The sequence below is a fragment of the Pelodiscus sinensis genome, chromosome 27, assembly GCF_049634645.1.
Source record: "Pelodiscus sinensis isolate JC-2024 chromosome 27, ASM4963464v1, whole genome shotgun sequence".
In the NCBI taxonomy this organism is placed as follows: domain Eukaryota; kingdom Metazoa; phylum Chordata; order Testudines; family Trionychidae; genus Pelodiscus; species Pelodiscus sinensis.
The window spans coordinates 17,737,172-17,750,128 of record NC_134737.1 but is presented as its reverse complement, the minus strand read 5'-3'; the positions used below and the strand labels follow the sequence as shown (position 1 = coordinate 17,750,128).

The following is a 12,957-nucleotide window of genomic DNA, read 5'->3' as shown; positions in this document are numbered from 1 at the left end:
TTTTCAATCTGAGGTGATGTCTACAAAACAGAATTGTTCTAGAGTAGCTTTTCTGATCAGGGATTTGATGAGGAGTAATCTGTGACCATTTTAGCTGTGCCAGCAAAAGCCCCTAGTGTAGATGCAGTTATACTGGCAAATTAATTCTTGCTGATAAAGATTTTCCTCAATGGGCTAGAATAAGTTACACTGGCAAAAGCATGCATGCTCACTAGGAGAGCTTTGCTGGTATAATTTACAAGTATTCAAAGTTCTGTTAGTGTAAACCTAACCTAACAGTATCCCACAAAATACCTGCTCTTGTCTGAAAAATATTTTGAAGCCTATTTAACTCATTGGGTACCCCAATTCAGGGGAGTCGGTTGAGAGCTGAATTTGATTCATTCTTTAAGAGAATTTCCTTGCCTTCAAGGTTGTATTGTAGAACCTAGAGTTGAAAGAGGACCCTGAGAAATCCTTGTCTATACATCTTGCTTGTGGCATGGATTTAAGAGTTAATTCAACCAAATTATGACAGTAACATTTGATGCTACAGTTAGAGATTAATGGACTGAGTGGTGTTCATTGCCCGCAGTTACTCAAAGTGCTCTGAATCTCTGGAAAAATTAGACACCTTAATAGCAATTATACTGAACAAGAATTGTAGATTTAAGGCCAAAATTTTCCCTGGTATAAGTAGGCAAAGATTCTTTCAACTCGGTGGAGTTTGATGAGGGCTAAATTTGTCCCATTATCCTTAAGTGAATTTTCTTGCCTTCAGTAGTGTCTCAGATCTTTAATACACTTGTAATGTTCTGTAGGTTTTTGTTGAATGTATACCACTTGCTTTTACACTTCAAATTTCATATTAAAGAATTGCTTATGTAATGAAAAATTCTTTCAATGGTAGAAAATTGAGTGCCATTGGCCAAAATAGTTGTCATTTAAAAACCCTGTAGATTCCAGATCCGTTTGATAGTTTTCAAACAGCTGGTGATGGATATTGCAAAGCCTGAAATCACTGTAGTGTGAAGAAAGCTGAAGTTGTTGTATTAAATCTCTGTACTTTAGTGATTGCTAGAAACATTCCGGTGCTGTTCTCTCCAACTGGTGTGAAGTGTCTAGATAAACATACAGAATGGAGGCCAAGTGAGAGCAGTAATATCATGGGCCCAAATATTCAAGAGGCTTGGACACTTGATATTTTGGGGCATAAATGGAATCAGATGTTTAACAGTGCCCCTTGATTATGTGCAAAGTGGCACCAATTGTCATTAGTTGGAATGGGTCCCCTACCTCACTTTTAGAGCACATGGGCAAATATCTTGAGTGTTTTGCCTTTTTAGGGAACATTCCTAGTAGAAAGTAGGAATATATTGTATATTCTCTGCAATGTGCACAGACTTCTGGATCCTTCCAGTTTTTTCCTGTTTGGAATGTAAAATAAAACTGTTTAGAGACCCATTTAATATTTATACTCAACCAAATATGGTTAAAGTTTTTGCCTTGGCACTGACAGCTGCATGTACTTTGTGGGTGAGTGTGAGAGACCCGGTCACTTGGAGTGATGGGGAGGAGATTGGAGGAGCCTTTGATATCTGCCTTATGTTCCTTTGCACCTGGGCTGCATCTAGACTGGCATGATTTTGTGGAAATACTTTTAACGGAAAGTATTTCCGCAAAAGAGCGTCTAGATTGGCACGGATGCTTTGCGCAAAAAGTGCTTTTGCACAAAAGCATCCGTGTCCAGTATAGATGCGCTTTTGCGCAAGAAAGCTCCGATGGCCATTTTAGCCATTGGGCTTTCTTGCGCAAAAAATTAAGGTGCCTGTCTACACTGGCCCTCTTGCGTAAGTATTCTTGTGCAAGAGGGCTTATCCCAGAGCGGGAGCGTCAAAGTATTTGCGTAAGAAGCACTGAATTCTTACTTTAGAACGTCAGTGCTCTTGCGCAAGTTCAAGTGGCCAGTGTAGACAGCTGGCAAGTTTTTGTGCAAAAGCGGCCCCTTTTGCGCAAAATCTTGCCAGTCTAGATGCACCCTTGCTTTTTGACTCATGAGGAATAGGAGGGCAATGATTTGGCCTGATGCACAAGGCACCTGAGGAGGTAACCCAGAGACCTGTAGCTTGGTACTTGCTTTCTGTGTGATGTTGGGCAAATGTGTTCACCTCTGTCTGTTTCTGCTCCCACCCATTTTTTTTTTGGTTTAGATAGTAAAATCTTTGGACCAGAAATAATTTTGGGTCATTTGGCCAGTTTTTGGTTTCCTGGCTCTCTGTATCGTGTTTCTTTCTACAGTCCTATTCCTTTTCTAGAAAAAAAATTTTTTTTTCTTCTTTTTTCCAGCTCAGGAATTTCAGCTGTGCTAAATGAAAATATACCTAGCACATCAGATACATTTAAATTCATACAATATAAAACAATTGTTATCATACCGGTGCCTTGGTTAAGTTACTTTTGGTTCCGAAGTTCTCTGTGTTATAACAAAGATGAAACATGCCAATGATCAGGAGAACTTTGAGCAGTATCAATGTTGTTTCTGTGGTGCAGAAAAAAACTGCTGTTTGTTTATTTGTGGGCTTGCTCTGACTCAGTATTTCTGAAACTTAAATATAATCCTCGTCAGAGCACACTCTTCTGCTGATTATTCCAGATATTTTAACCTAACTTCAAATCCTCTGTTTTAGCACTTGAGCCTCATCTGCGTTGTTGAAAGGTGAGTTTTTAACTCCATATACTTGGGCTGACTGGATTCAGATCACCCTTCAGGCTAAGTACACTAGCCCCGCAAGCTCATAATGCAGGAATGAATCGCCTAACACAGACTCCTACTAATCATTTAAAATAGATGAGCTAATATACATGGGGGGAGAACCGAAGCAATGAAGCTGTTTTAAAAGACTAGGCTTTATGCCAAACTGTGAAGATATTTTAGGAACAAAGGTCTTGTTAGCCAAAACACATCTTGCTGGGTTCATCTTGATCTTAAAAACCATTGGCTCATGAAGTAACATTTATGAATAAGCTCACTGAAATCTTCTGTTGCCACACATCTTAGTTTTCGTTTTCTGCAGTCTTTTATTAATTAGTGAAAAGTCTGTCCTAAGGATCTGAAATCAACCCTTTTCTTTCCACTGCAGCGGAGCCTCTCCACTAAGCGATTGCTCAAAGGACTTGCACTTCTTTCTGTAGTTTCCGTTTGTAGGCCATAGGCTCAAAGAAAAAGGAAATGGGTGCGATGAGATAACAGGTTCCAGCAAAGAGGAAGGAGCAGGCATATGTCTGAGTGTAGTCATATAGCCAACCTGCAATGGATGAGGAGTCTGTTATTAAGACTGCTGGACTTTCCCACATGGCAACCCTTGCAGGGTTTCATAATAACATTGAAAACTGAAATGCATTATGGCTCAGAACCTCACTGAGAAAATCCTGAAGCAGGATGTATACAGACACTCCAGGGTTCTGGCCCACGAAAGCTCATCATCTAATAAACCATCTTGTTAGTCTTTAAAGTGCTACATTATTCTGCATTTTGCTCCAGTGTTCAGTATTAGATTTCATATATTGGTATTATGCCTACTGCAGTCTTGTTTTTACTGCCCGAAATTAGTCCCTGAATCTGCTGCCTTCTGGAACCACAATTTGATATGGAACTACAGCTAAGCTTAATGTGATGTGTATTCATGAAAGATTTTTAAAATAGAAGACACTTTAAACTGGGCCTAACTAGTTTTTTCCTGGGGTGCTGGTAAACAAGATTTTAAAAGCTACCTCTGGTAAATAACCATGACATCCTTGTGTTGCTACTGTGCAAGCTATCTAAAGGAAAGTTAGCTTGGGTATGTCTGCATGTGCTTCAGTCATACCTCTGATTGCAGTGTAGACAGACACTTGGATATAGAAGGCATGTTGAGGACAGTACCAAGATAAGATGAAGACTTGATAAGCCAGATCCTCAGCTAGTGGAAAAGATAATAGATTCATGGATGCCAGTGACATTACCCCAGTTCAGGATATGGCCCAGTATGTCAGAGATTCTAAAACTAATCTCCAATCAGGAAGAAATATGTAGCAGTAAGATTAGAACAGCCCCTACTTTTCCTTAGCCATGTGGCTGTTTTAATCAGGGCTTTTGCCTGTTGCAGAGAGTAGATAGTAATGGAAAAACATCTAATTTCTACATCATTACTGAGACATCTTGTCTCATTTTCTCAGGGATATTGTTTGGGCCCTTGAATTTGTAAGCTTTAAATGGCAAATTATCTGTAATATAAGGGTATAAGGTAAACACTTTCTTTCATAGGATGTGGTGATTTCCCATGGTACAAAAGCTTGCTATGTTTTAGGTGGGCAGTTTACTTAAATACACAATCACAGGATTAAAATGTCCAGAACAAAGTGACACACACTCTGGTTTTTAGAGTTTACAGAAAGCATTAAAAATACCTACTTAACATTCAGAGAACACAAAATTCACATTTTCCATTCTGCTCAGCTGTCTTCAAAATCATTAGTAGGTGGTGCCTGCCTACCACCTCTTACCAGCTGGAATTGACTCTCACATTTTGAGAGCCTTTAATCATAGAAATGTCTTAATAGTTTGTGGGTTTTTTGTGGTGTTTTTTTTTTTTTTCTTTTCTTTTCTTTTTTTTTTTTTGCTTATTGGCTGGAGAAAGCAGATTGCAGCTAACCACTGAGTGTTACCGAAGGATTAGTCAGTGAATTGGAGAGAAACTAAAGGGGATGGAAGTTTCCAGGGGAAACCTAAAAAAGCAGCATTTCTTTAAACGTAAGTAGTGCTGATAAATCCTTGCCCATCACAAAACACACTAACCCATCCCAGTGTATGCCTACACCATATCTGTCATTCCTTTGTCACCACTAATGGAGCTAGAGGTGCCTGCTGTGCTCTTTTTCCCCAAATTGCCTTTTGCTTTGAATTCTAACTGTTCTGGTAAAAGCGTGATGGTTGGTTTGTAATGTTCCTGTGAAGCTCAGAATGGTTCACATACTAAGCTTGTTCATGCCTCTAAAAATCAGCCTGTTTTATTCTCCTGTGTCATGTTTAATTTTGTTTCTAGACTGTCAGAAGTATTCACAGAGCAAACAAACATCCCTTGGATGATGAGCAGGTAAGTGGTCACTACTTGCTGGTGGGGCTTCAAACTTTTTTAGTTCTGGATGTGCTGGTGGGGCTTCAAACTTTTTTAGTTCTGGATGTTCAACCACTGCTCTTGACTTTGGGCCTAGAAACAGGAGTTGGGAAACAAGGCTTTCTGGTAAGTGGGTTTTTTCTTAGTGTGCATGTTGGATTTTGTTGTTGTCTTGTGCAGAATAGGCCATGCATGTGAAAGTGTAAATGTGTACCTGGTTAACGGCTGGACCTGGACTTACTGGTTAACCTTCATGCAGCTTCCCTCAATCCCCACGCACTGCTGCCTCTAACAGAGCTGTCTCTCCCCCCGTCTTTCCCTAGCATGTAAATGTGTAACTGCTGACATTTTCAGTGGTTACACATTTACCTAAATAAACATCCCTCACCTCTTGGTGGTCTTATGTGCCGTGTATGTTGTACTAGATGTGCTGAGTTCATGGAAATGACTCTGCAAAATTAATCTTATAACTTCAGTGCTGTCGTTAAGTTAGGAGCAGTTGAGTCAATTGGTCAAAGCAAGAGAGAGCCTAAAACCATCTTTATTAGCAGTAACAAGCTTCTTTTATTTTCCACCAGAATTAATCTTCATTGTGAAGTGCAAGGAGCAAATGCTTGTGCAATCTAGGAAAGTTAGAAAAATACTAACATGCAGATTTCACACTTATATGGTTTGAGTTGAGGGAGACATTGCAGAGTTCTTGGATCTCAGGATTGCACCCTGGACACACAATGATGTACTTAGTCCCATCTTCCCTTCCTCTTTATGGGATAAACTAGCCTGCACAATTGAGGGGACTGAAAAAATGAGAGAACACCATAGAGCTGGAATGACCTAAGAAGGTCATCAAGTCCAGCCCCCTGCTCTAGGCAGGACCAATCCCAACTAAATCAACCCATCCAGGGCTTTGTCAAGCCAAGACTTCCTCTCCTTCCTGTTGCTGGCTATCTCCCATCTCCATTATATTGGTGGGACTTGGATTTATACAATTAGCTCAGTCCTTAGAAATAAAGGACACCTCACCAATTAGTGATGCTATGTTACAAGCAGGTGAAAGTGCAACAGCCACGTTAGCACGTATGATACACAGACAAGAATATACAGAAAGTGAAGTAATTCCCTGTGTAAGGTACTTGGGACAGACTTGGAACAAAGCATGTGACCAGGTCAGACACATCCAACCATTGGGTAGAGATGCCTACAAGGAACTGTAGACACAAAATTTGGGTTGGCACTTTTTTCCTATGCTGATGGTCTATTTACAAGATGGATGAGTTACTGAATGTCATTCACCCACTGCTGTTTGAACTGGCAGCTTTATTCATACACTGTAAAACGTTAGCCTGGGAATAGCTGAAGATACTGACCCCATGTCAGATTCACATCTATTCATGTTCACTGTATTCAGATAAGGTGAATGGTCCAGTGGAAGGGTAGGGTGAGCCTTGGACAGGGATGCATAAAGCAACATGAAAATTCCTCCTCAGTGTAAGTGAATAAAGAAATATTTGGCTTTGTATATTTTAATCAATATAGCACCCAAATGTGCCTCACATTCTGTACAGAATAATATGGTACTTGCAGGGGTGGGAGGGGGAGGGCTTTCGCTTATTTGAGCCTACATAAGCTATTTAGCGTTAAATCCTTAGTCAAGTCGGGACATAACAACTGAAACCACTTTGCTCCCCTCTGCTCTATACAAAGCTCTGCAAATATATCCCCTACATCTCATGCTTCTGGGACCAGGTTATCACCTTTTCAAATCCCTTCAGCATCAAGTTAAACTGAAATAAGTTTGAGTCTAGTAAAGTCATACTTTAGATGCTACCATTCTTTCCTCTCCCTTCCCCTGGAGAGAGGGTCAGAGCTAATGCAAATGCTGTGTGGCTTATAACCATGAACTCGTGTGTCTTAAGTACCTTTCAGCTTGGGTCTTAGATATTTCCTAGTAAATACTTGGGTATTAGAGAAGAACTAAGAGTATTTCCTGTCAAGAGGAGAGGGAAAATATTGCTGCTTTGTTACCTGCAATAGGCGGTCCAGCGATGACAGCTATCCCAGCAAAGAATGAGGCAAATCCTAAAGAACTGTGGAGTCTGGGGACACCTACAAGATCCACCTGTTGATGGAAGCAGAATGTTTATTTGTTGTCATGTACAGGGACATTAGAATGAAGTTTCTCTGGGGAGTCTCCTCTTAACTCTGTTCTAGGTTAAAAGTAGTTTGTCCATTCCAAATTAACCCCAAGGTGGGTGCAATCAGTACTGAAATCACTAGTGAAATCATTAGGATGCTTGATGCATTTCTAACCCTGGGCCATACAGGCACTTGAAGTAACTAATTTAAGTCCTAGAACACTAGGACTGGAAGGAACCTCGAGAGGCATCGAATCCAGTCCCTGCCTTCCCGGCAGGACCAGACACCATCTAGAGTAGATCATCCCTGCTGTCTTCTGAAGGTATTTTAAACTCACTCCTTGGAGACAATGCTGCATTTTAAATGGAGAGCTATATCTGTAGAACTCTTCTTGTCCAGTGTGATGCTACAGTCTGCCTTAAGTGGTCATAGGCAGAGTCCTTCACCTTATCAATATTGATTTAGGTTACAAATGTATGAACTTCAGGCTACGTCTACACGACAAGTTTTCTTGGCAAAATATGCTAATGAGGGACTCATTTGCATGAGTCGTGATCTCATTTGCATATTCTGTTCTGTTTTTTTGCTAGGGTTTGTGCAAAAACAAGCAGTGTGGATGTTTTCTTTTTGTGCAAAATCCCCTTTTCCCACAAAATCCTTATGCCCCCAAAAGGGTTTACCAATATTGCGGGAAAAGGGGGTTTTGTGCAAAAAGAAAACATCCACGCTGCTTGGTTTTGCACAAAAACACTAGTGAAACTGGATCAGCAGAAAATATGCAAATGAGATTGACTCATGCAAATGAGCCCATTAACATATTTTTTGCTGCGAGAACTTGTTGTGTAGATGTAGCCTCCGTGTTCTCCTCACTGTCTCTGTTGACAGAGTGCAATACCTAAGCTGGAACAATGGCATTGAGAGAGGACTTGGGAAGCCAATATGTTGAGGGTGCTCCCAGTACCTTGCATCTAAGACACCTCACCTGTCAATGACTGTGTAATCTTAAAACCAGTAAACTAACAAGGTCCCCTTCCCCCCCACTCCCCTTGGTTTGACACTGAGTGTTCTGAGTGCTCAGTCCTCTGACTGCAATCTCTGGCAGCTGTGGGTGCTCAATACTTTAGAAAAGGGCCCCATGTTTTCAGGTGTTTTAAAGATGCTCAGTTGGAAAGGCAAAGAATTCCTGTATTACCTCTCGCTGAAATCCTTTACTCACCAGCACAGGGAGCAGCAGAGCCAAGTATCCACCACAGAAAATGGCAAAGCTTCCTGCATAGACCATAAGTAATGGGAAAGATGTGGCCAGAGGAGCCAGCAGGTTAGTGATGCCACACAGAATAAGGTAAGTCTTATGGTAATGATACTTCTTGATCCAGTTCTGATCAGCAATCCAGCCAGAGAGCAATTGGCTGACTGTCTCTATAATCCCTAGAGAGAAACAAAGTCCTTGTGAAGGCCCTAGCCAAATCTTTCAGAAATTGTTCAGCAGCGTTTTCAAAAACGTGGTCCCGTGGCACCTTAGAGACTAGCAAAAATATATGCAGTACCATGAGCTTTTGTGGGCTAAACCTACTTCAGCTGAGCTTGAATTTTGTGCACTTGTTGATTCTTCATGATGTACAAAAATATTTGCCTGAAATGTTTATTAAAAAAATCTGCTTGAATGTTACATTTAGGATATGACATCACAAGATTGAAAAGCAGGGAAGTTATGAGGCTGGGATTTTGTTCAAAAACGTTTTTTCCGGACAGTGCTTCTTAAGCATTCAGTAGGCACCTGAGTTGAGAAGGGATGCTCTGTTAAAAATTAAGTTGAGGGATGCAACGGTTAACATAAATGAGACATGCACACAAAGGCATCCAGCAAAATCAGAAGACTGCACTTGGTATTCATGACCAAACACAGCTCCACCTACACCCATCATGAAGCAGTCAAAAGGGCATATGTCCAACATTTTTAAAAGTGCAGGGCCACTTAATACTATTCACATTACCTTCTAGGTATGTTACATGAACTAGTCTGGCGCTCAGGAAAGTGCTGACTGCTACTAATCATTCTGTTGGCTGAAAAGTGATTCTTGCCAATGTCATCTGCAAAGTAAGTATTGGGTTCTTAATCTCTATCAGTTGCCCCTCTAGTGCAAATATTCCCTAAATAAAAAACCAAGGATGTGAATTTTGGGTACACGCTTGTTGTACACACAGCACTCTTTAGGGCATTAGTGGAGCTACATCCTTAATGCTTTGTGAGGTGCATGTTTTGAAGTTGAATTAGATCTTCACTCCCACTACAGAAAACGATGGTTTGACTTTTGAGGTTAACAGACTTCGTTCACAACTGCTGTATTTAAAGTAGGATGGCCTGTGCCATTCTTTGCCATTTAAATCGTCTCCGTCTGTTCTGTAAATGCAAAGTGTTTCACAACAGAGAAGTGGCTGACTGGATTAGGGGAGAAGATAAAGGTAGCAACCTATGGTGTTGTCTTCACTACGAAAAAAGGGGGGCGGCAGTGGAAAACAACTTGTTCTCAACTTGATTTAGACTTAAGGGCAGAAGGGCCTTTAGTCTGGTCTCCAGCACGTTGCAGGCCATAGAACCTGGCCTGACCTCTGACCGAGTTACCGAAGTCCTCAGATCTTGATGTCAAGTTACAGAGAATTCAGCATTTAGAATCTTAGGGCTGGCGGAGACCTCAGGATATCAGAGTCCAACCCCCTGCCCAAATCAGGACCAATACCAAATCAATCATCCTAGCCAGGGCTGAGTCCAGCTGGGATTTAAACCTCTAGGGATGGAGATTCCACCCCCTCCCTAGGGAACCCATCCTAGTGCTTCCCCACCCTCCTAGGGAAATCGTTTGTCCTAATATCCAACTTGGACCTCACTCCGCTCCCTCTTCTTCCCGTAACTTGAGACCATTGCTCCTCGTTCTGTCATCTGCCACCACTGAGAACAGCCTCTCTCTCCAGCCTCTTTGGAACCTCCCTTCAGCAAGTTAAAGGCTGCTATCAAATCCCCCCTCTCTTCTCTTCTTCAGACTAAATACACCCAAATCCCTCAGCCTCTCCTCATAAGTCGTGTGCTCCAGCCTGCGAATAATTTTCATTGCCTTCCACTGGACTCTCCAACGCGTCCACATCCTTTCTGTAATTTATTCTAATTCAAACCAGCAAGTGCCCAACATGGCAGAGAAAGGTAAAAACCCTTAAACTCTGTGCCAGTCTGACCTTCCTGACTCCAAATATGGAAGTTAGACCCTAAGAAAGTGAGCAAGACCCACCTGTCACATTTGGGAAAGAATATTTTATAGGAATTCAGAGCCTTCTCTGGGTAGTGTCCCATCTGGTATTGTGGGAGACATTTGCTAGTAGTAGCCATGGATGTCTCATTGTAGGCAGTCTTGTCTTACACCATTCCCTCCATAAACTTATCAAACTCCATCTGAAACCTGGGTTTCCCTCCATTATTCCGCTTGGAAGGTGCTTCAGATCTTCACTCCCTGGTCATTAAACCTTTTGTCTCTAATTTCAAACAAACATAATGATGATCAGTTTGTTCTTGTGCCACTATAGGCCCTTACTTAACTGCTCTTCCTCCCAGGATTTTATCCCTTTGTATTTATAGAGGGCAATCATTTGTCCCCTCATTCTTTGGCTTGCTCAGGAGATTTTTCTCTATAGGATGAGACTGAAAACTCTCTATACCTGTTCCTGTTAAAGTTCTATTTTTTTATTTTTTTTGTTTAAATAAGGGAGACCAGAATTTTACTCAGTACTCCAGCTGGTCTCACCAATCTCTTCCATAGTAACATTTCCCTATTTCTACTGAAATGCTCACCTCCTATCAGGGATGTAATAGTGAAATCGATTAGCCTCTGTATCAGAGGCAGCAGTGTGGAGTGGGGCTGGAGCACACTGGCTGCTGGCCCCACTCCTGGGCACTCTAGGATAGTCAAGTAACCAATAAGAATTCATGAGGTTAATCAGCTGTTCAGTTAACCAATATTTAACAGCCCTACCTGACACATCCTAGGATTGTATTTTGTATTTTTTTACCACTCTGTCACATTGATGGCTCTTAATCATCCTGTGACTGACTAGTACATGAGGGTCTCCTCTTTTGCTTCCAACTGATGTGTCCCCAGCGTATACCTTTCACTCTGTGCTATTAAACTTCATCCTATTTCTGTTACTCTAGTTTTCAAGGTCAACCATATCTTGTATGATTTTGGGGTAGCTCTTATCAGCAAGTTTGAGTTATGCAAATCTTTTTTTTTTTTTTTTTTTTTTGCGCTAAGGTAATGAATGAATAAATTTGGTGCTACGACCAATCCACAAGGCCACTGGTAATGTCCTTTCAGCATGACTTTTTATAGTCTCCTTTAAGCTTTTCCTTACCACCTTTTGAGTCTCTCATTAATTCTAGTCTCCACTAACACGTTTTCACATGAGAAACCCAAGCAGAGTAGATCTGCAATATTTCCTTTGTCTAGAAAACTTGGCATCTTAAAGATCAGATTAGTTTGCGTGCTTAACCCTTTGTAAAGCCATGTGCATCTTATCCCACTTACGGTTTACCTCTGGTTGTAACTGTTCTCTTTCAGAATTTTTGTTCTAAGAACTTGCATGTGACTGAGCCCAAACTAATGGTCTTGGAGATTAGCCATGACTTAAGTTCTGCTTCTGTTTCCTTTTCCCCATTAGCCACCACAAGCTCCTCAACATTCTTCCAGTATGTTCCTGGAGATGTGAGGAAGGAGTGTTGGTAGTTTGTTTAAAATAAAATGAAAACGCAAGGCTTGTGCTAAACCATCAGAGGGTAGTGAGCTCCCTGTCTGCTTAAAGGCATCTTACTTGGGTTCAAGAAAATAGTGGACAGTCAAAGCTGCTGCCATTGTTCCTGGGTATAAAAATTGTCACTTAAGATGCACTCTGCAATTCTGGATATAATCCAGCTGTGGGGGCAGAAAGGAATTTACTCTTAGGCAACAGACACATGACCCCATTTGAGTATAAATATTTTAAAATAAGGATAGTTGTTTGTGTAGTGGGGGGTTGTCTTGTTTTGCTTACCAGCCACTGAAATGAGGTAGGAGGCATCCATGCTGTCTATGCCCAGGGTTTTGGCTCTTGCTGCCAGATGAAAGGTTGGAATGAAGTAGGCCAGCTGGCTGAACAAAAATGACCAGGCAAAAATAAAGAAGAAGGGATCTTTTAGCAGAGAGAAATCAAGAAGAGGCTGTCTTCTGGGAGTGGGTTGAGAGTTGGAATTCCCTTCCTTTTGCAATGGGAGGTTATAGCCACAGTCCCTGTCAGTGGCTCCCCCAGGAGAGCAGCTGTTGGGGGTCTCTCTCCCAGGCACTTCCAAACCAGCTGAGTTCCGTGGAACTAGTGATCCTAATGATCCAGCTGACTGGACCCTTTTTGTGACAGTGGAATCTTGCATAGCAGAAACCAGTCTAGCATTAAACTGTGTTTCTGTGGTGCTGATCTCATCAAGGTGGCTTGTAAGAGTTGCTGGATGTTTACTGTGTGTTAATGATCCATTGTCTTCATTTCTACCAGAAATGTCCTGGAGATTCTTGGTGTTAATAGGTCGCAGTAACATACTAGAAGGTATAAGGTTTAACATGACCCCTCCAAAAATCAGTAGGGTACCTGAGAGAAGAAAGGAGGAAGAAAGACAAAG

General features: G+C 41.4%; 2 protein-coding genes across 20 annotated transcripts in view; one reads left to right on the top strand and one right to left on the bottom strand.

Moving 5' to 3' along the window:
- RBM15 (RNA binding motif protein 15) overlaps window positions 1-12,957 on the top strand; it is a 42,784-nt gene that overhangs the window by 18,753 nt on the left and 11,074 nt on the right. For 11 of the 12 annotated variants that reach the window (XM_075910256.1, XM_075910258.1, XM_075910250.1 and 8 more), the window contains one exon: window positions 1-12,957. This exon is cut by the window's left edge. The gene's annotated coding sequence lies outside the window, so the exon portion shown is untranslated. The other variant, XM_075910255.1, reaches the window with a different exon arrangement.
- SLC16A4 (solute carrier family 16 member 4) overlaps window positions 2,907-12,957 on the bottom strand; it is a 19,068-nt gene continuing 9,017 nt past the window's right edge. For 6 of the 8 annotated variants that reach the window (XM_006132398.4, XM_006132399.4, XM_075910263.1 and 3 more), the window contains 4 exons: window positions 12,342-12,926; window positions 8,485-8,696; window positions 7,158-7,251; window positions 2,907-3,284 (listed from right to left, as the gene is read on the bottom strand). In XM_006132398.4, the coding sequence (XP_006132460.2) occupies window positions 3,145-3,284; window positions 7,158-7,251; window positions 8,485-8,696; window positions 12,342-12,926 (1,031 nt within the window). In that variant the 3' untranslated portion in view covers window positions 2,907-3,144. Of the gene's footprint in view, window positions 3,285-5,649; window positions 5,756-7,157; window positions 7,252-8,484; window positions 8,697-12,341; window positions 12,927-12,957 lie in introns of those variants that run through there. The other 2 variants (XM_075910262.1, XM_075910266.1) reach the window with 2 other exon arrangements.